The sequence below is a fragment of the Bos indicus genome, chromosome 2, assembly GCF_029378745.1.
Source record: "Bos indicus isolate NIAB-ARS_2022 breed Sahiwal x Tharparkar chromosome 2, NIAB-ARS_B.indTharparkar_mat_pri_1.0, whole genome shotgun sequence".
In the NCBI taxonomy this organism is placed as follows: Eukaryota; Metazoa; Chordata; class Mammalia; order Artiodactyla; family Bovidae; genus Bos; species Bos indicus.
Window position 1 is genome coordinate 13,812,273 of NC_091761.1, and position 22,739 is coordinate 13,835,011.

Consider the following 22,739-nt stretch of genomic DNA (forward strand, 5'->3'; position numbering starts at 1 on the left):
AGGTGTTAGCTAGTATTATGGTGGTCATCATCTTCTAACATGTAAGTGTTTCAGATCAACAAATTGTACACCTTAAAGTTACACAATGTTCTATGTCAATTATATCTCAATAAAGCTATGGGAAAAAAAAAGACTGTCACCTAAAAATCAAATGTCATGGTCTCTTCATCATAACAAAACAACAAATAATATTACCGCTTCCTTCGGAACAAAAAGTGATCAGCCAGCCAATACCAGCAGCAAATGCAGTTTGTATGGAGTTAACAAAATTTCCTTAAAAGAAAATAAAGAAAATTTCTGATCACTTACTACTCCACAATGGAAACCATTTTCTAAATGGGATTTCCCATCTAATCTCACCCATTTCCAATCTACTCGAGTAGTTTTCAGGATTCCTAAAAATCCTCTTGAGCATGTCAAATTCCTACCCTGACTTTTTTTTTTTCCCAATCATATAAAATCTAAATTCATTATTAAGAAAGAAACTCAAATTGGCAAGTTAGGCCCCTTGTGATCTGAGCTTTGTCTACCCATTCAGTTGGTCATTCCTTCCCCAAACCACTCTACTCTTTACCCATCTTTTGTCAGATTCATGAAATATTGCCAGCTTCCAAATACGGTGACCTTTTAAGGATTCCTCTTCATTTTCAAGACAGATTGGATCTGATTTCATTCAGGAAGAATTTCCTAACCCTTCCTCCTTTCCCCACCTGAATTCCTTCATATCCTTCATGCTTCCCTAAGCTTACCTCTATCATAGTAGTCACTACTCTGTATTTTAATGGTTTAATAATGGGGTCCCAGAAGGCAAAGATTATACAGTTTATGGCTACAGCCCTAGTACTTAACAGCTTTGGAGACATAACTGGGTTCATTGAATGATATGAGCATCCCTTTAGGGCTTCCCTGGTGGCTCAGATGGTAAAGCGTCTGCCTACAATGTGGGAGACCTGGGTTCGATCCCTGGGTCGGGAAGATCCCTGGAGAGGAAATGGCAACCCACTCCAGTATTCTTGCCTGGTAAATCCCATGGACGGAGGAGCCTGGTAGGCTACAGTCCATGGGGTCGCAAAGAGTCGGACACAACTGAGCAACTTCACTTTCACTTTAGAAGTGAATACTATCATTTCATGGGTAGTACAGAGTAATTACATAACTCCTCTAAAGCCACTTGATGAATTAAATGCCTGAGATTAGAAGAGTTCTTAAACTTCAAAATTAAATTGAATAGGCATAAATTTACACCTGATATAGTATACTTACGAAATCAATAAAACACTTGTTTTACTGAATATTCAGTTGCACTTTCAAAGTTGCCTTTTCACCTAGCCCCATCTCATATCCATATCCTACATCAAACTTGTTTTCATTTCTGTATAAGTTAAATTTATGAAAGGCCTATTATTTAGCAGAGTTCAGAACAAATGACATAATTCCTTTCTAAGAAGCATGGAAAAGATAATATGATCAGAACACTGATATTACTACTGAAAAATCTGAAATACCAATTCAAAGTATCCTTGAAAATTAAGCAAATTATGAAGACAAAATTACCTGTCCATAATTCTGTCACTGTGCTTCTAACATGCTGCATGGCGAAATTCATTAAACTTTCCTTTGATCTGTCACCATGGTATTTCACTGCAGCCTATATTTTCATTTATAAAAAGAGAAACATCTTTTACTTTTTAAGACTCAAACAAATACCTTGATTCTCCATTATTCTGAATAAGTAAGATATGTCTTTCAATGGTAAAGTGTTTTTCTAAATGACATGCTAAGAATCTTGATTGTACAGATTCCCTATCAGATATGTGAATAATATTATTTATAATTGTTTTAGTTTCAGATTTATCACTTAACACTGGGGAAAGAAAGGGAAATTAGAATTTTATATTCAATGAGAGAAAACACCTGTAAAATACTTTGTAAATTATAAAGTACAACATGCATATTGGTTATCATTATATTCCTTAAGATGGAAACTGAAATTGGCAAACATTTCATTTTGTTAAAGTAATGGCATCTAAAAGTATTTACAGTATAATCAAAAATGTTTATTATGACTAGAGCATAGTTAGCACCTAAAATAAGAAAAACCAAAAGAGTCTACAAATTCACATATTGTGTTTTCTCTAGTATTCCTCTTGTTATAATGTTCCATCAAATAAAAAAAAAAAAGCCAATTTTATATCTTACCATTCCAGACCTAAAAATGAAAAGGCTGGGATAACTGTTGACTCCTTTCATTCGGCAAAGCATTCTATCATCGCCACAGTTAACTGCTCCAATTCGAAGCAATCCATCTACTTCTTTTGCAAAGTCTCTCCACTATGAGGGAAAAAAAAGTAGTTCTCTGATAAAATAATTTACGTTTCCTTGAACATTCTTCAAACTATACTTCCTTAAAGGAGAATATATTCATGAAATAAAACCATAAACGTGAAAAAATATGATAGCTATTTCTGATTGTTAAATCCTAACATATTTTTAAAAACACTCAAATAATAGATACACTGTAAATAGTAAAATTTTAATAATCAGGATGTAAAAAATACTTACTGTGGGAGCTAAATCATGGCAGTGTGAACACCCTGGGGAGTAAAAGTTCACAAACCACAGTTCTCCAGAATTAACAGCAGCATCTAAAAATACATAAACCAAACAACTTGTAATTATTTACTAAAGGTTTGTACATGTTTTAGTTCACAATTTTCCTTGAGATCAAAATGAAAAAAATGAGTCATATCTCTCAAATTGCCTTTATCTTTTTCTATACATTTTTAAAAGAAGAAAACATACTATTTCAACTGTCAAACACCACCTTTAAACAAAAAAACAACAAAAAACCTCTTCCAAGCTCTACTTCAATAAGATGCAGTCTTGAACTGCATGATCTATGTCACCAAGAAGCTGTAAAAATAAAGGAAGCAACCTAAGGAAGCAACAGTCAAACCGCACATGAGAGGTTGTGTGGATGAGAAATGGAGAAAGGACCACAGAGACTGGGGTTTAAGGCTGTTCTATCTGCAGCACCGGTTAAGCATACAGTCAAATTCTGACAGCTACTCCAATTACAAAAGAATGTGTTAAGGGACTTACATGACAGTAAGGACTGTGGAGATTAAATCTAACCTTTGCTCTTAATAGGGGTTTCCCTTGTGACTCAGCTGATAAAGAATCAGCCTGCAATGCAGGAGAGCTGGGTTCAATCCCTGGGTTGGGAAGATGCCCTGGAGAAGTGAAAGGCTACCCACTCCAGTATTCTGGCCTGGAGAATTCCAGGGACTGTATAGTCCACGGGGTTGCAAAGAGTCAGACATGACTCAGCTACCTTCACTTTCACTTTTTGCTCTTAATAAGACATTTTCCTTGGAAAACTGCGTTATCTGAAGTATTAGATCAAGGCTTTTAACAATTCAAAACATGAATATATATTTGCTAAAATAATAGACCAAACACTACATAATATCTACTCCACAATTACATGTTATAATCTAACCTATAAAGGACCTGATACAAACAAAATCCATTCATTTAAAAATTTTATGATTGTAAGGATGTGCTCTAACATTCAAGACAAAAAGTTTAAGACAATTTGCTTTTGGCTAACGAGTTTCTATATAATTCCACACTAAAATCAGCAATTTTAAAAGAAAAATCCAAAAGTCATAATAAATCATACTAAGACATCAAAACACACACACTATTCGAAATACATATAACTGATTCAGTTTAATTAGTAGTGTGTGCAGTAATTTTCACCTACATTTCAATGCCAAGATACATGGGTCTGTGGGAAAAATTATAGGCAAAGTGTGTACATTAGGATTTTATTGGCTGTTCTTTGGCAAAGTTTATAAAGTCTGATGAATAGACCACTCTATCTAGGTTGTCAAAATAACTGCCATGCTGCCTTGGACCACCAACTGGTAGGAACAGAGGTAAAATCGTACATGTTCTCGGCCCCATTCTTCTGGGATCTCTATAATGCAAGTGTCAGTATGGACGATGACATCCCAGGGGTTTCTTACACTGTCCTCATTTCTGTGTTCATTTTCCTGTTCAGTTTCAGTGGTTTCCACTGTCTTCCTCTGTATCATATAATCTACTTGTTGACCTCTTTCAGTGTATTTTTTACTTAAGTTATTGCATTCCTCACCTCTGTTTAGTTGCTCTTTATGTTTTCTAACTCTTTATTCAAAAACTTCTAACTTCTCACTCTGTTCATTCAATCTTCTCCTAAGTTCTTTGAACATCTTTAAAGTGATGAGAAGGAAAACCTACAGCTAAGAATACCCAGCAAGGCTGTCATTAAGATTTGAAGGACAGATTGAAAGTTTTACAGAGAAGCAAAAGCTAAGAGTTCATCACCATGAAACCATATTTCCAAGAAATATGGGACTTCTTTTTTTTAAATAGGGACTTCTTTTTTTTAAATTTTATTATTTTTTTTAACTTTTCTTTTATTGGAGGATAATTGCTTTACAATATGGTGTTGGCCTCTGTGATATACTAACATGAGTCAGCCACAGGGGATTTATCTAAGTGAAAAAAGAAAAGGCTACAACTACAAACATGAAAATTACAGAAGGAAAGAATCGCACTGTTAAAGCCAAATATGCAATAAAGGTAGTAAATCTGTCATGTATAAAGCTAGTAGGAAGGTTAAAAGACAAAATAGAAAAATCATCTATATCCACAATAAGTAATTAAGAAACATACAAAAATATGTAAAATATGATGTTAAAATCTGTGAATGTCATGGTGGGAGGAGTAAAATGCAGGGTTGTTATAATGAGTTTGAACCTATGAGATCAGAAAATTAAAATAATCATACACACATATACAGACTGCTATGTAGTGTGAGGTGTATCCTCAGTAACTATACAGTTTCTGTGTATGGTGACATATTGTAATTAGACTTACCATAGCAATCATTTTGAAATGCATAGAAATGACAAATCTCTGTGCTGTGTAACAAGAGCTAATATAGTGTTGTAGGTCATTATACTTCAAAAACAACCTCACAGAAAAAGAGATCAGATTTGTGGTTAGCAGAGGCAGAGGTGGGGGAAAGGGGTAACTGGATGAAGGTGATCCAAAGAAACAAACTTTGAGTTATAAGACAAATAACTACTAGGGATGTAATGTACAATATAATCAACAATGCTGTATATTACATATAAAAGTTGTTAAAAGAAATCCTGAGAGTTCTCATTACAAGAAAATTGTTTTCCACCTTGGTACTTTGTTTTCATAGAGTACTTCTAATTTGCCCAGTTCCCACTATTGTTGACAATATCTGTAAAATTCTATTATCAAAGCGCAATGAGATGTTTTTGTACAACTCAGTGACCCAGAAAAGAAGAAGTATATTTCAAAATGTGATTTTCAATTTCTAAACTATACAGCTAATGTTTGTTAACATTTATACAATTATAGCTAACAGCTTCTGTTAGCCCCAGAAAAATGTTTAAAAAAAAAGCTGAAGTGCTTTGAGTTCCTCTTTCATTTCTTGAGTTTGTCTTCAAAAGAATGCATGTATTGTGTGGGTAACTACTCCAAATAACTGGTGTTAAGTGCAGGATATTCTCTGTTTTTGCAGATACTATCTAGAACTTGTTTTTAGTAACGTTTCTGTGACTTATAAAAAGATAATACAAATCACGTTTAATGGGAAGGATAAGAACTTCAAAGTCAAGTGTATTAATCACATTTTCTTTTCTGTATTACAGTTGAATTCTACTCCTGATAAAAGTGAACTATGTAATTCGAAGAATTGATGCTTTTGAACTGTGGTCTTGGAGAAGACTCTTGCGAGTCCCTTGGACTGCAAGGAGATCAAACCAGTCCATCCTAAAGGAAATCAGTCCTGATATTCATTGAAAGGACTGAAGCTGAAACTCCAATACTTTGGCCACCTGATGTGAAGAACTGACTCTTTTGAAAAGACCCTGAGGCTGGGAAAGATAGAAGGTGGGAGAAGGGGACAACAGAGGATGAGATGGTTGGATGGCATTACCAACTCAATGGACATGAGTTTGAGTAAACCCCAGGAGTTGGTGGACAGGGAGGCCTGGTGTGCTGCAGTCCATGGGGTCGCAAAGAGTCAGACATGACTGAGCAACTGAACTGAAACTGAGGTAATTTGGATTAACTCTCCCACCACAATTGCAGAATTGGACAAAATACAGAAGACTTCTGTTGAAAGCATCAGAGTTACCAATGCAGTTGAAGAATTACGGGACCCCTAGGAACAGGAGGAGGTAGAAATCAGGGGGTTAATGTTTGCCACCTCTTGACAGGCAAGAAACTATGCAGCTTTCAATAGATTCATGAGACAAGAGACAGAAGAATGAAGTTCAGGGCACACGTAGAGAGGGTTCTATATATAAAGGTGAACTGAAAAGAGACTAGTCTTGTATAAGTCCAAAGCTCAGCTTTCCAATCATTTCAATCCCTGGAAAAAACTGATCTAAGGTTGTTAGTGACTTTAGTCAAAAGAAAACAGAATTTCTCTCTGGAGCAAATGAACACAAAATACCTTAAAAATAACCTCATAATTATTAGTTACACAAAAGATAAATTAGGTAAACCAAACCAATAGAAACTACTGGTAATAGGAAGAGACCCACACCAAGTAGGCTAATGTGATATTTACATAAGCACAAACTGATAAGGACTATCCATCCTTTTCCTCCTCCCTTGGCTTCTTCAACTGAAACTCTGGGATCACCCTGTCTTAGTCTAGTCACACACAGGGTAGTATTTGAGTTCAAATGGAATATTGGCCACTTTGCACTGAACCTGTCGAAGTCATTTAATTATTTCTGAATAACTGTCTCTAAGATTTTGTGACTGTAATCTATTTTTAACTACTATTTGGAGTTCTACATGAACTATTAGCAGTTCTTAACCTTTTCTCTGTAATGACTAATCTGAAAAAGTCTGAACCCATGTACGATACAGCCATCAGGAAAGTCTTTCATTCTGGGTAAATTCATGATTTAATCAGCTTGCAGGTTTTGTTCGGTTCCTCTATCTCTAATTCCAAATTTTCTGTCCCATAGGACAAAATACTTACTGATAGACTAGCAGATGAGACAATAACGACATAAAAAGCAATAGGTTCATACAACTACCTGCCAGTAAGTTATGATTCTGCCAGCATGTGATATGAGTATCAATTCTGTCTACCAATAATACAAATAAAATTTTCTTTCATTTTTTTTTATAGAGAAGATATTATTTAATGTTCCTTAGAACTTATTCAGGTATTCACTACAAGACTTTAAACAAAATAATGTACTGAATAGCTATCTCGTAGACCTGAACTCACTATGTTGTAGAAAATACGAATATGATGCAACCTTTGCTTAGAAGGAACTGTACAAAACCCACTGGTTTTAACACATTATTAAAATGAGAAATTACATATACATTTTGCACCTAGTAAGTCATTTTAGTTAATTAAATGAAACTGTAACAAAGCAAAATAAAATTGAAATATGATTTAAGGTAAAATATAGTTTTAAAGTAGAATATTTTACTAAAAGTGTACTAGTTTGAAAGTATTAAGAATACTGAACGTTTTCTAAAGTACACTGCAAAGTACAGAAGTATATTTTTATATCCATTTTCACACAAATCACAGATTAAAGTAAATCTACTTGCAAAAATGACCACATACTTATTTAAAACTCTGAAACACAAAACCAGAAGTATTTCTGCAAGTTTTTTTTAATGATGTGAAAAAATATAGAAAAATAGAATAGATACTGGTTCATTATCTCAAATATGTCAATTATACACAAACACAAGTATAGAATGTTGAGGATGTTGCTAGCACTTCTATGGTTTCAGCTGCCAAATAAGAGGAATAATAGTAGCTAATACACAGGAATGTTCGAAACATTCATTAACATAATAGAAGGAAAGTTGATGATATGCTAAAATCTACAATAAAAGAAACTATGTTAAAATCTAGATGATGATTATAAAACATTATTTAAAATACAATATATACCATTTTGGAGAAGGCAATGGCAACCCACTCCAGTACTCTTGCCTGGAAAATCCCATGGATGGAGGAGCCTGGTAGGCTACAGTCCATGGGGTCATGAAGAGTCGGACAGGACTGAGCGACTTCACTTTCACTTTTCACTTTCCTGCATTGGAGAAGGAAATGGCAACCCACTCCAGTGTTCTTGCCTGGAGAATCCCAGGGACAGGGGAGCCTGGTGGGCTGCCGTCTATGGGGTCGCACAGAGTCAGACACGACCGACGCGACTTAGCAGCAGCATATACCATTTACCTTGCTAAAATTAGAAAAACTTCTAAATTCTAAATACATTTGTCTTTGAGGGAATTTTAGTTAAAGAGACTGGTCTTAAACTAGTTTTGGAAAATCATAAATGCACAAACTTACCAAATTCTCTTCTATCCAATGTTATGATTTCAGGATCATCATCATAAATACCTAATTTTAGAAGTAAATAAAATTATGAAATTAAAACTTCATCATATAAATAAACACATTAAAAATGTCATTTTCTTTCAATCATCAAAAATCAAGATTATTCTAAATCTCAAGTTGAAGAATATGCAACACTAAGAATCTATTCTACTTTTCTAGGAGTAAAGCAAAGAGTAAATAGTAACAGCGGTGATACATTTATTAAAGAGTGATCAAAAGACATTTCCTGATATGTCACAGGTGCCTGTGTTGCGGGTGTGGCTCCTAACAGTCACACAAGTTCATCTCCACAGAAAAGTTTTATTATGTTTTTTTGAAGAAGCTTTTATTTGAAAATAATTATAGACTTTTATTAAGTTGTAAAAATAGTTCGGACTCCCATTTACCCAGCTTCCCCTAATGGTGACATACCATGCAATTTTAGTACAATATCCAAACCAGGAAATTGGAATAGTATATTACTTTCAGATCTCATTCACCTTCAGACTGCATGTTTTTCTTTTTAATGTGCTATCATTTAAAAATGTTTTGTATCACTAAATGTCTTATATAATTAGAGTATTTGCAGAGGTAGAAGCAAACTTAAATATAAAATTTATTTATTATAATAACACCAATGTAAGTTTCTCATTACTATGTAAGATATCAATGAATAAATATTAAGTGACAGATATATACAGAGGTTAGTATTTGATTTTCTGAGACATATGATTTGTCACAACTATGCAACTCTGCCCTGAAGTGTGAAAAATAATATGTACATAGATGAGCAAAACTGCATTCCAATAAAACTTCACAAAACCAGGTGGCAGGCCAGACTTAGCCTGTGAAATACTGACGTAGCCTATGAAATACTGACTTGTAACACTTGTTATAGACTATCAAACGATAGGGAATATACCTGAAAATATTATATTGAAAAGTCAGTTTCAAGAAATAAATACTGCAGATGTAAACTGAAAATATTTTATTGAGTCTAAGATAAAAGCATACTTGAGTTCTCAGCCTGCATTTGAGGCTAATAAATGACCACTGGGTATCAGAACGCTCCCTCTTCGCTTGACACCTGCGTTTACTTTCCCCGCCCTCCATCCCTTTTACTTGTTCACTCTCCCTGCTCTTGCCCTCTCATTCCTGTCACACCTCAAGCCATCATTCATCACCAAGAAGGATGGTATTTCTACTGACGTGACCACTATTAAAGGAAACTTCAATCTTTCCTGGAAAATATGCTGCTCTAAAAATACTAGAAGGCTTCAATAGTTAACTTCTAATACAAATATTTTTAAAAATTAAATGCAATCGTTTTAAGTATTTAACAAGATTATGACCAAAACACCTCCATATTTACTCATGGATCTACATACTACTTGACTTTCCTCTTGAATTCCACTCCCATGTTGCATTAAAAAGAGGGTCTAGGGGATGCACATTAATTACATAAATAAGCTAACTGGTGAAACAAAATTAATTTCTAATTTACTTGAATAAAAAATAACTTCATAAGGAATATCTATTATCTTACCAAAATCATAACGGTAGTAATTCCAGCTTTCATACTGGCCTCCTTGATTATCTGCAAGTCCCTTTTCTCCATATTTGTCGTATTTTTTCCGCAGATCTTCATCTTTGAGTACTTCATATGCTCTATTTACTTTCAAAAAATCACTATGTGCATTTGGGTTATTCTATTAAAAACATTAGATATAATATTTGTTTCAGATACACAATCAACTGATTTAATTCTGAGAATTCTTTGAGAGTAGATACCAAGATGAGGAGTAGTTTAATATGAAATGGGCATCACACATTGAAATTAAAAAGTAAAAAAAGTATTTTTAAAAAACTACAAAAAATTAAGAAAAGTAACAGAGAAATGAGAATTAATGCCTCAAGAGGCTGATCAGAGGTGGTCATAAAATTATGACCTCTAATAGATGCAACAGAAAAAACAGACTAATGAACCCTTGGAAACAATATTGTAAATATTATGTGTGACCTCTAAAACAATCACAAAGAAAATTTTAGGTTACCTATTTGAGGCAAAATCTAAAAAAAAGTATGTAACACAATCTATCATATAATGACATAAGAACTAATACCAGAATAATAACTCAAAACTGGACTGATATGTTTCATTTGTCAGTGTTTCTCATAGAACTGCTTTTCGAAGAATGCTTTCATTTAAATCAGCAAGCCCCAACCATTCTGGCACCTGGGACCCTTCCCAAGGAAGATAAATTTTCAACGGATGGGGTGGGGCATGGGGTGTGGTTTCTCGATGACTTATGCACATGACATTTATTGTTTATTTATTTCTATTATTATTACACCAGCTCCACTTTAAATTTTCAGGTAATGACATTTGAAAATTTAAAGAAAAATTTGAAAAAATGAAAATCCTATACACAACAGAATGTTGATCTCAGGAAAAGATTACCAATTAACAAGAGTTTTAGAGCAATACCAATTCTATTGCTTGGCTTTATGTGATGGAAATAAAATAATCCTACTTAAAATTCTATCTAGGGACTTCCCCGGTGGCCTAGCGGTTAGGATTCCTTTCATTGTGGTGGCCTGGGTTCAATCCCTGGTCAGGGAAGATCCTGCAAGCAGAGTGGTGTGGCCAAAAATAAAAATAAGTAAAAATAATTTTAAAAATAGTTACTGAAGTTAACAATAAAAACTTTATCTAGAAAATTATAGTTAAATCTTTCTTCTTGATGATTATCAAATCTCATTAAGAAAAAGACAAAATGAGATAAATTATAAAAATATCTTAAGAATTAAAAGTTTTGAAAGATTACATTATGGAATACATAACCAAATATTTATGATTGGCATTAACTGGACTTGGCTGCCAAATTTTACTTTGTAATACTTTCTGACTCTGGTTTTAGATTTGTACATAGGAGAAAAAAGTGGAAGCATGCTATTAATAGCTATTGCTGCTGTTTTTAGCAAGACATACCATCTATATGTTCTAAGCAAATACTTTTTCTTACTGTTCTAAAATACTTGATTTTAACCTGCTTTACAAAGAAAACTACTTCTGCTTTATGATTAACATCTGTAACAGAACTGCTGGAAATTAGTTTTCAAATCGAGAGAACTGCATTTTGATACTGACATTCCTTTAACTCCTCTAAATTTAGAATATTTAGCTTCCTCTGTTTTTAGTACAGATTTGAATTATGATTTTTGACTAGTAGTGATTGCTCTTAAGAATTCTGAGCACGAATTTAAAACACATTAATCAGATGGTTAAAAAGAAATTTTTACCTACCGGGTTTTTATCAGGATGTAGCTTCAATGCCAATTTCTTGAAAGCTTGTCTTATTTCTCTACTGCTTGCAGTTTTGGATACTCCAAGTAAACTGTAAAAATCCTGATCTGTACCCACTAAAATGGCCATATACATTACTAGAAAAAAGAGCATGACCCTTTTCAAGTCTCTGACATAGTCATCTTTATTTAACCAGACTCCCATTGTTTTTCTTGTACAAGTTCTGATTTAAATAAACATTAAGATAATGCCACTGGTTCCAGTTGATGTAATATGCAAATTTGAGAACTTCTGTCCACATTACTCCAAAAGTGAAACAGGCATCATAAATTGTCTCCCCAAATGTTAATCTAAAGAGAAAAAATCAGGTAAATTACATTAAAAACAAACAAAAAAACCCCCAACCCATCAACAGCACTATTTACTAAATAATATAACCAGTAATATAATCTCCAGTAAATGGCAAATCAGGGTGAGTGCCTCAGGCTCTGTTCTTTGGGGGCCCGCTTCCTTCCTTCCATTATCTAGGTAGCCAGATTCATGCGATCATTCGTGTCAAGACAGCACTAGATAAAGGTTAAAAAAAAGGGAGCTAGTGCGGCTGCAGCCGTCTAGAACGTTTTACAAACAAATGCAGCAATTCTAAGCATCACAACAGGGGCGGGGGGGGGGGGGGGGGGCGGTGGTGGTGAACAGGAGGTGAGGAGCTACTTCCTTCCTTCTACCCAGTTTAAGACCGGCCCTTTTGATCTGCTTCCTTTTTGGTTATTTCTCCACCCATTTACGCCTATCCAGTTTTCATTTCCAAATATCACTTGTAGGAAATATTCTTTGGGGGTACAAGAAAGCAGCACCAGATCCTTCCAAAGAGTCCGTTATTTTTCACAAAACCGAAGCAAAAACGGCAGTGAATTTCTATCACTGTAACAGATAACGTACAAAGTCGCCCGTTTTTTCTTCTGAATTTTCTCAGAAGGTGCTTTTCTTCTATCTAAGCAGTTACTATTTTATATAACGAGCAGAATAATAACTGCAAGTTATGTGTAATTTCACTACAAAGTTTACATTTGGCATAAATAAAAATAGGAAAAAAAGAGAAGCAATCAGTCATTCAGACACGCTAACCTGGGCAGGATAAAAATAAAATCAAATCACATGCAAATTTGTATATACTTCAGTTCCAAAGATCTCATAATGTTTCGAAAAACCTAACTTTTCTAAGCATTCTCAGTTCCTCCTTTCGTCATTTAATCCTAAATGCCTATTTTAACTTTTTTCTCACCTGTGAACAGTTTTCGATTCATTTCTAATCCTTCCTTCTCACGTCACCAAAAAAACCTTTGTAAAATAGAGCGATGTAGATTAATAAACATCCAGACTAGAAAACATTTAGAATAAAAGAGATCATATTAGCAAACACCACTTGATAAGCGCTATTTGTTCCCTGCCCAGCGCTGGTGCTCAAAGTAGGCGTGGGCGTGCCTGACTTGCTACGCGCCGAGGTGCGGAGACAGGTGGAAGCTGCAGGTAAATTCAACACGAACTCCTTGCTGCCACCACTCCAGAATGGGTTGCGGCGAGTGGGAAAAGATGGGAGTCACTGGGAGTCAAGGGTTGCTGGTGTGTGAGACCTCAGACAGGGTTAGTGAGACAGAAACCTGGATAACTGAGGCTAAAGGGAGAAACTGGAGCAAAAAGCCGGCAACCGCTGAGCAGGAATCGCTGAAGAAAGGATGGTGTAGCTAGCAGGGGGAAAGACGACTGGGAGAGAGAACACAAAAATCCAGCCAGAAGAGCGAAGAGCGGGGGGGAGAATTCCAGCGTACAGGCCATTTCGCCTGTCCCGGAGAGCCCAGGCCGCTACTAGCTCCAGTAAAGCCCCGGCCCCGGATCCAAGCCCACCTCGGTGTTGCGGGGTCGTCTCCTGCAGCTACTTCCCCATCCTCAATCCCCGGGGTTGGACCCCACACCGCCAAACACAACCTATGCGTTCCGGAGGGAAGCACGTACTCTCTGACCGCTGGGCCGCCGCGCCTGTGATGGGGTTGGACCAGCCACACCGGCAGCTACCAGCGCAGCCGGCTCGGGTCTGCTCCTCGCGCGGCGGTCTCCTAGGCGAGGCGGGGCGGGGCCTGGCGCGGTGCATTGTGGGAAAGGCGTGGAGGCCGCAGCTTGGGAGGATTCGCCTAAGGACCTGCGGGCCGAACAGGGTGGGGAGGGCGGTGTAGGTTTAGGTTGACGTGGCCCTCGGCGCGGAATCCGGCTCCGGGTCCGGGTCCGGCTTCAACCCGGAGCTGAAGAACACGCTGTAACCACGAAGCCCGCGCACCCGCACCATTGCGGCGGGTGCGCGCCGCGGTCCGGACGCAGGACGACGTAGCCCGCCCCTTCCTGCTCCCGTTGCTGTGGTTACGGCAACTATTCGGAGGGCTGGTTTTGGCGTGCAGTTTCTCGCTGACTCTGTTCTTAAAGGGAAAGGCAGACCCATAACAGTACTTTTCTGTTTGGTGGGTGAGTGGGCCAGAAAGGGGAAATTTTGAAGGAAAAGGGAAACTAAACTGTAGTGACAATGATAGCAGTGTCAGTCTAGAGTGAAGAGGCAGTAGGCAATTTGGAAGCAATAAAAATAGTTATGAGTGTGTGTGTAGGCGACAAACGTGAGTGTTCTATTGTTTTGCCCGACTTCCTGGTCATTCAAGCTGGAAACTGGGGAGTTGTGCATACTCCTCTCTCCCACCATTTACATCTAAATGATATGGTGTATAAACTGCATTTTGATCTACAGCATTATAACTAGGCTTCCCGGAGTGGTAAATCAGCCTGCTAGTGCAGAAGAGGTAACAGACACACGTTCAATCCCTGGGTGGGGAAGATCCCATGGAGTAAAAATGGCGACCCACTCCAGTATTCTTGAGTAGTAAATCCCATGGACAGGGGAGCCTGGCGAGCTACAGTCCATGGGGTCACAAAGAATTGGACGTGACTGAGAACACTGAGCGCACACACAATATAACTAGAACAGTTGAAGTATGGCTGGATGGCATCACTGACTCGATGGACGTGAGTCTGGGTGAACTCCGGGAGTTGGTGATGGACAGGGAGGCCTGGCGTGCTGCGATTCATGGGGTCACAAAGAGTCGGACACGACTGAGCGACTGAACTGAACTGAGAACACTGAGCGCACACACAATATAACTAGAACAGTTGAAGTAGATGCATTTGCAGCCATCAAAAGAAAAAATATCCTAATGAAAAGAATGCCTACTTACGACAGCAACCTTAATATGAGTGGTAATATTTTCATGTGTAGTAAATCAAATGTCAGCTTGTTAAAAAATGATGAGCATGTAGGATCCATAGCTAAACTAATACCTGACCAGAAAGAAGAGAAAGTAGCCAGAGCAAAGGCAGAAATATTAGAAGTAGCCTCATGTAATAGTAGCTAATGAGTGCCATGAACTGGTCTAAGAACACATGTAATTCAGTCCTCCAAGTTCTCTGATATGATAGGGACTATTATTATATCCAGTTCACAGTTGAGGAAAACAAGGTAAATATCTGACAGAGCTGGGGTTCATACCTGAGCAGCCTTGCTCCAGAGACTGTAATGTTAATCATTATGGCACACTGTGAGCCGCCAATATCTTTAGAGTAAATTGAAAAGCAAAAAGGAAAACTGGAGAATAAAGCAGGGACCACATTACAGTGGGTTTTATGCCATGATGAAGACATAGACTACCTTTCAGGTAATAAGAAAGCTACTAAAAGCTTTTAAGTAAGGGACTGAAATTGTATTTTAGATTATTCTGGTAGCTACTGGAGAAATGGAAAACAGAAAAGTAAATTTGCCAAGAATGGTAATAGTTGGGTGTAGGAGATAAAGAAAAGCTCTAAGGTTAACTTCTGCTTTAGGTGGATGAGTACCACTCACTGAATGAAGATCTATTTAGGGAAAAGATAAAGGTTTCTGATTTGGATATATCTATTTCACATTTCCTATATCATGTCCAAATAAAGACACAGTGGAAGTAAGAAACAGATTTAAGGGCCTAGATCTGATAGATAGAGTGCCTGATGAACTGTGGAATGAGGTTTGTGACATTGTACAGGAGACAGGGATCAAGACCATCCCCATGGAAAAAAAATGCAAAAAAGCAAAATGGCTGTCTGGGGAGGCCTTACAAATAGCTGTGAAAAGAAGAGAAGTGAAAAGCAAAGGACAAAAGGAAAGATATAAACATCTGAATGCAGAGTTCCAAAGAATAGCAAGAAGAGATAAGAAAGCCTTCTTCAGCGATCAATGCAAAGAAATAGAGGAAAACAACAGAATGGGAAAGACCAGGGATCTCTTCAAGAAAATCAGAGATACCAAAGGAACATTTCATGCAAAGATGAGCTCCATAAAGGACAGAAATGGTATGGATCTAACAGAAGCAGAAGATATTAAGAAGAGATGGCAAGGATACACAGAAGAGCTGTACAAAAAAGATCTTCACGACCCAGATAATCACGATGGTGTGATCACTGACCTAGAGCCAGACATCCGGGAATGTGAAGTCAAGTGGGCCTTAGAAAGCATCACTACGAACAAAGCTAGTGGAGGTGATGGAATTCCAGTTGAGCTATTCCAAATCCTGAAAGATGATGCTGTGAAAGTGCTGCACTCAATATGCCAGCAAGTTTGGAAAACTCAGCAGTGGCCACAGGACTGGAAAAGGTCAATTTTCAGTCCAATCCCAAAGAAAGGCAATGCCAAAGAATGCTCAAATTACCGAACAATTGCACTCATCTCACATGCTAGTAAAGTAATGCTTAAAATTCTCCAAGCCAGGCTTCAGCAATATGTGAACCATGAACTTCCTGATGTTCAAGCTGGTTTTCGAAAAGGCAGAGGAACCAGAGATCAAATTGCCAACATCTGCTGGATCATAGAAAAAGCAAGAGAGTTCCAGAAAAACATCTATTTCTGCTTTATTGACTATGCCAAAGCCTTTGATGTGTGGATCACAATAAACTGTGGAAAATTCTGAAAGAGATGGGCATACCAGACCACCTGACCTGCCTCTTGAGAAATCTGTATGCAGGTCAGGAAGCAACAGTTAGAACTGGACATGGAACAACAGACTGGTTGCAAATAGGAAAAGGAGTTCGTCAAGGCTGTATATTGTCACCCTGTTTATTTAACTTATATGCAGAGTACATCATGAGAAATGCTGGGCTGGAAGAAGCACAAGCTGGAATCAAGATTGCTGGGAGAAATATCAATAACCTCAGATATGCAGATGACACCACCCTTATGGCAGAAAGTGAAGAGGAACTCAAAAGCCTCTTGATGAAAGTGAAAGTGGAGAGTGAAAAAGTTGGCTTAAAGCTCAACATTCAGAAAACGAAGATCATGGCATCTGGTCCCACCACTTCATGGGAAATAGATGGGGAAACAGTGGAAACAGTGTCAGACTTTATTTTTCTGGGCTCCAAAATCACTACAGATGGTGATTGCAGCCATAAAATTAAAAGACGCTTACTCCTTGGAAGGAAAGTTATGACCAACCTAGATAGCATATTCAAAAGCAGAGACATTACTTTGCCAACAAAGGTTCGTCTAGTCAAGGCTATGGTTTTTCCTGTGGTCATGTATGGATGTGAGAGTTGGATTGTGAAGAAGGCTGAGTGCCAAAGAATTGATGCTTTCAACTGTGGTGTTGGAGAAGACTCTTGAGAGTCCCTTGGACTGCAAGGAGATCCAATCAGTCCATTCTGAAGGAGATCAGCCCTGGGATTTCTTTGGAAGGAATGATGCTGAAGCTGAAACTCCAGTACTTTGGCCACCTCATGCGAAGAGTTGACTCATTGGAAAAGACTCTGATGCCGGGAGAGATTGGGGGCAGGAGGAGAAGGGGACGCCAGAGGATGAGATGGCTGGATGGCATCACTGACTCGATTGATGTGAGTCTGAATGAACTCTGGGAGTTGGTGATGGACAGGGAGGCCTGGCGTCATGCGATTCATGGGGTCACAAAGAGTCGGACACAACTGAGCGACTGATCTGATCTTATGTGATCTGATATCATGTCCAAATAAAGACACAGAGTATAAAATTCATGTAAAGTGTCTAGACTAGAGAAGAAAACAGGAGATTATCAACTAATCTGTGGTAGTTGGACCCGTGAGCATGAATAAGATTACTCAGAAAAAGTATGCAGAATAAGCAAAGTTGTGGACCAAGGATAAAATCTTGGGAAACTCTAACATCAAGAATGTCTTATAGTCAACGAAATAACAAAATTATAAGGCAATCCATGGAATGAAAGAAAAATTTTGAAAATCATGTATTTGATAAAACATTTATATTCAAAAATATATGAAAAACTCATACAACTGAATAACAAAAAAAACCTCACAAAACAAATTTTAAAAATATCCAATTAAAAGATGGGCAGAGGATCTGAATAGACATTTTTTCCTAAGTACAGATGTCCAATAGGTACATGAAAAGATGCTCAGCTCATTAATTGTTATTGAGTCCAGGGTCATACTTACTGCTTCCTGCACAGCATGCCAATAAATTTAGAGACCACCTTTTTAGCAACTTTATTCAGAAAACCATCAGACTGAGAAAATGGCAGATTTGTGTCCTAAAAATCCATTTTACCTGAGTTAGAATTTAGGCTTCTTTTATACTAAAAGTGGAAGGAGTAAAGTCAAATGTTTCCTGGTTCAGGTCAACCTCCAGAGGGGTTGTGTTAATTTTGTCCTGCCTGTAGACATTCACAGGTGGGCCTGGTCAGGATGTTTGCTGTGAGCTATACAAAGGAATTGTAGCCTAATGCTCATTATTTGGGAGGCAGGGTTCCCATGTATACCTGTGGCAGATTCATTTTGATATATGGCAAAACCAATACAATATTGTAAAGTTAAATAAAATTAAAAAAAAAAAAGAATTGGAAAAAAAAAAAAAAAGACTGTATCCTAAACTTTTCACAGTGAAGGTTCTTTATAAGCAAAAAAAAAAAAAAAAAAGTTTTTAGGCACCATCCCTTTCGTGATTAACTTGTAATGGAATACACAGTTTCTTCCCTATTACATAATCATCAGGGAAATGCAAATCAAAACCACAATGAAATGCCACTTCACACCTGTTAGAATGGCTATTGTTATAGAGATAAATGCCGGAGTGGACATGGAGAAAAGGGAGCCCTTGTGCACTGTTGGTGAGAATCTACATTGGTGTAGCCACTGTGGAAATCAGTATGGAGGTGCCTCAAAAAGCTAAAAATAGAATTATCACAAATCTAGCAAGTCTACCTCTGGGTATTTATCAGAAGAAGATGAAAACACTAATTATAAATAAAATATGCGTCAGTATGTTCACTGGAACATTATTCACCATAGCAAAGATGTGGAGACAGCCTAAATGTTCACTGGAGGGTGAATAGATAAGGAAAAAAAATATATATATATGTAGTGGAATATTATTCAGCCATAAAAAGAATGAGATATTGCCACTTGAGACAAATGAATGATCTTTGAGGGTATTATGTTAAGAGTAATGAGCTTGCAGAGTGTGATTTCACTTATATGTGCATTCTAAAAAAACCCAAAACAAAAGACCAAGCTCATAGATATAGAGAATACATGTGTGGTTGGCTGAGGCTGAGGGGAGGAGGGTGAAATGGGGGAAAGGGGCAAAAGGTTACAAACCTCCAGTTATGAAATAAGTTCCAGGGATGTTAAGTACAGCAGGGTGACTATAGTGAGTAACACTGTTTTGCATATTTGAAAGTTGCTAAAGCTCTTATCACAAGGATCAAATTTTATGAAATTCTTATTATGGAGATAATTTCACAATATATACAAATGTCAAATGTTATGTTGCACAGGTGTGTGTGCTCAGCTGCGCCTGATGCTTTGCAACCCCATGGTCTATAGCCCGCCAGGCTCCTCTGTCCATGGGGTTTTTCTGGCAAGAATACTGGAGTGGGTTGCCATTTTCTCCTCTAGGGGATATCCTTGACCCAGGGAACGAATCCACATCTCCTGTGTCTTCTGCATGAGCAGGTGGTTTTTTTACCACTGTGCCATCTGGGAAGTCCCTGTGTTGTACACCTGAAACTAATATAATACTGCAAGTGAATTTTACCTTAATTAAAAAAACAGAAGAATGTAGTTCCACAAAGAAAGGGATTTTTGTTTAATTACTATTGTATCCCCAGTTGTTCCTGGCCTATGGTAGGTACTAAATAAATATATTTTTGAATAAACAAATTAATTTGTGGAGTAATCTGAAAAAGAAGAGCTCATTAAAGAGTCAAAAATGAGATAGAGATATTCAAAATGAACTAAACATCAAGGAAGTTAGTGAGAAAAATTAAGGTAAGATAGTGACTAAAACTTGTTAATTGGGTCTAGTTGTTTGGAGGTTATAGCCACCACCACTGCTGCTGCTGCTGCTAAGTCACTTCAGTCGTGTCCGACTCTGTGCGACCCCATAGACGGCAGCCCACCAGGCTCCCCCATCCCTGGGATTCTCCAGGCTAGAACACTGGAGTGGGTTGCCATTTCCTTCTCCAGTGCATGAAAGTGAAAAGTGAAAGTGAAGTCGCTCAGTTGTGTCCGACTCTTCGTGACCCCATGGACTGCAGCCAACCAAGCTCCTCCATCCATGGGATTTTCCAGGCAAGAGTACTGGAGTGGGGTGCCATCACCTTCTCCGTATAGCCACCACAGAAAGTACAATTTTAGTGGGTGATAGGGTGGAATTCAGGTTGCAGTGGGCTGGAGATTGGATGGGAGCTGAAGAAATGGAAATTGTAAATCTACAGAAATCTACTGAAAGTTTGAGTGAAGAGAGAAACAGGTAGACTTACTGCAATTCAAGGAGGATGTGGATTCAAGAGAGGAAATGCTGTAGGTTTGAAAAGACTTCAACATGTTTAAATCTGGTTAGGAGCCAAAAAAGAGAGGAAGCCAAAAAAGAGAGAAAAGAGAAGGAGACATAGGAGAGATTCAAGGGCCCAAATGAATGGATTGATCTTAAACAGTTCATTTATTCACTAGTATTGTTTATTGTCCTTTGGGCTAGGTCCTTGGGATAACATGATGAGCAAAGGTATAACTCTACCCCAGAGAGGTAGGATAATGGAAGACACATTAATCTTTTATTCAAGGAAGTCTGTAATTATGAAGGGAAAATGCACAGCACTGTGAGAATAAATAATGGAAAACTGACCTTGGAAAGGCAAAAGTTTTGTAAGGGTATTACCAAAATAAAGACGATAAAAAAGAAATTTAATGTATATGGGCAATGAATTACAGAATGTTTTAGGCAGAGGGAAGACAAGAGCATGAACTTGTACCTCAAAAGTCCATGGTTTGTTTGAGGAACAGGAAGAAGATAATGCAGTGAGCCTAAAGAAGAGTCAACAGGCGACAGGATGATCATGCAAAGTCTTATAGTTCACTTTAAGGATTCTTATCTTTTTTCCTAAAAGTCAGATAAGCAATAAAAAGTCAGATAAGTTTCAGACTGTAGAATACCATCATAATCATCATTGTTATTGTTTTATTTTTAAAAATTTGTGAACAAGCTCAAATTTCCAAAACAATTCAAAGTGAAAGTGAAGTCGCTCAGTTGTGTCCAACTCTTTGCGACCGCATGGACTGCAGCCTACCAGTCTCCTCCGTCTATGGGGTTTTCCAGGCAAGAATACTGGAGCAGGTTGCCATTTCCTTCTCCAGGAGATCTTCCCAACCCAGGGATTGAAACCCGGTCTCCTGCATTGTAAGCAGACGCTTTACGATCTGAGCCACCAGGGAAGTAAAAATATAAGGCAAATAGCTTTGTTTCCTTCAACCATTTGAGAGTAAGTTGCTGATGTTTTCCCGTTATTTCCCAAAACTGTGGTATGTGTTTTTTACATACAAGGGCAATGTCCTATATACCCACAATACAGTCATCAAAGTCAGAGAACTAACACTGGCACTGGTTATCCCTATCTAATGTGCTGCCTAATCCTCATTTCCTTGTAGGCTTTGCCAGTTGTTCCAGTAGTGACTTTGCAGGATCCAGCACAGAACCACTTGTTTAACTGAGTTGTCATAACTCCTTAGACTCCTTCAGTTGGGAATAGTTTTTCAGTTTTTTCCTTGACTTTCAATACTTTGATACATGTGAAGAATACAAGCCAGTTATTTTATAGATGTCTCCCTTTTTTGGCTTGTCTGATGTTTCCTCATGACTAGCTTTAGGTTATACATCTTTGTCAGGAATACGATAGAAGTAACATTATGTTGTTTTCATTGCATGCTATCATTTGGTCCCAAATCTTAATTTGTTCCATTGCTGGTAGGTTAAACTGGACCATTTGATAAAAGAGGTGTCTGTGAAGACTTTCCTTTCCACTGTAAAATTACATTTTTCCTTTTTGTAACTAAGTTGTGCCACTCTCTGAATACCTTTTTTTTTTTTTCAGTCAGTAAGTCATGTCTTACTCTGTGACCCCCATGGACTGCAGCATACCAGGCTTCCCTGTCCTTCACTATCTCCCACAGTTTGCTCAAACTCATGTCCATTAAGTTGGCCATGCCACCCACCATCTCATCCTTCTCCTCCTGCTCTCAATCTTTCCCAGCATCTGGGTCTTCTCCCATGAGTTGGCTCTTTGCATCAGGTAGCCAAAGTACCGGAGCTTCAGCTTCAGCATCAGTCCTTCCAGTGAATATTCAGGGTTGATTTTCTTTAGGATTGACTGGTTTGATCCCCCTGCAGTCCAAGGGGCTCTCAAGAGTCTTCTCCAGCACCAAAATTTGAAAGCATCAATTCTTTGGCATTCAGCTTTCTTTATGGTTCAATGCCCCTATTCCTCACCAAACTTTCAGTTTATTCATTAATTTATGTTATGGATTCATATTTTGTTTAAAGTGTTAAAATATATTACTATCGATTTTAATGCCTGATAAATTATTTAGATGCCT

At 37.6% G+C, this 22,739-nt stretch overlaps 1 protein-coding gene across 2 annotated transcripts in view; it reads right to left on the reverse strand.

Annotated features, from left to right (window-relative positions):
- DNAJC10 (DnaJ heat shock protein family (Hsp40) member C10) overlaps positions 1–14,145 on the reverse strand; it is a 49,809-nt gene extending 35,664 nt beyond the window's left edge. Inside the window, exons 1-9 of one of the 2 annotated variants that reach the window (XM_019969749.2) lie at positions 13,776–14,145; positions 13,048–13,103; positions 11,766–12,115; positions 10,005–10,167; positions 8,432–8,482; positions 2,563–2,645; positions 2,200–2,331; positions 1,555–1,648; positions 196–273 (exon numbers count right to left, since the gene is read on the reverse strand). In XM_019969749.2, coding sequence (XP_019825308.2) covers positions 196–273; positions 1,555–1,648; positions 2,200–2,331; positions 2,563–2,645; positions 8,432–8,482; positions 10,005–10,167; positions 11,766–11,969 — 805 coding nt within the window. In that variant the 5' untranslated portion in view covers positions 11,970–12,115; positions 13,048–13,103; positions 13,776–14,145. Of the gene's footprint in view, positions 1–195; positions 274–1,554; positions 1,649–2,199; positions 2,332–2,562; positions 2,646–8,431; positions 8,483–10,004; positions 10,168–11,765; positions 12,116–13,047; positions 13,104–13,667 lie in introns of both variants that reach the window. The other variant, XM_019969741.2, reaches the window with a different exon arrangement.
- Between the last annotated feature and the right edge of the window lie 8,594 nt (positions 14,146–22,739).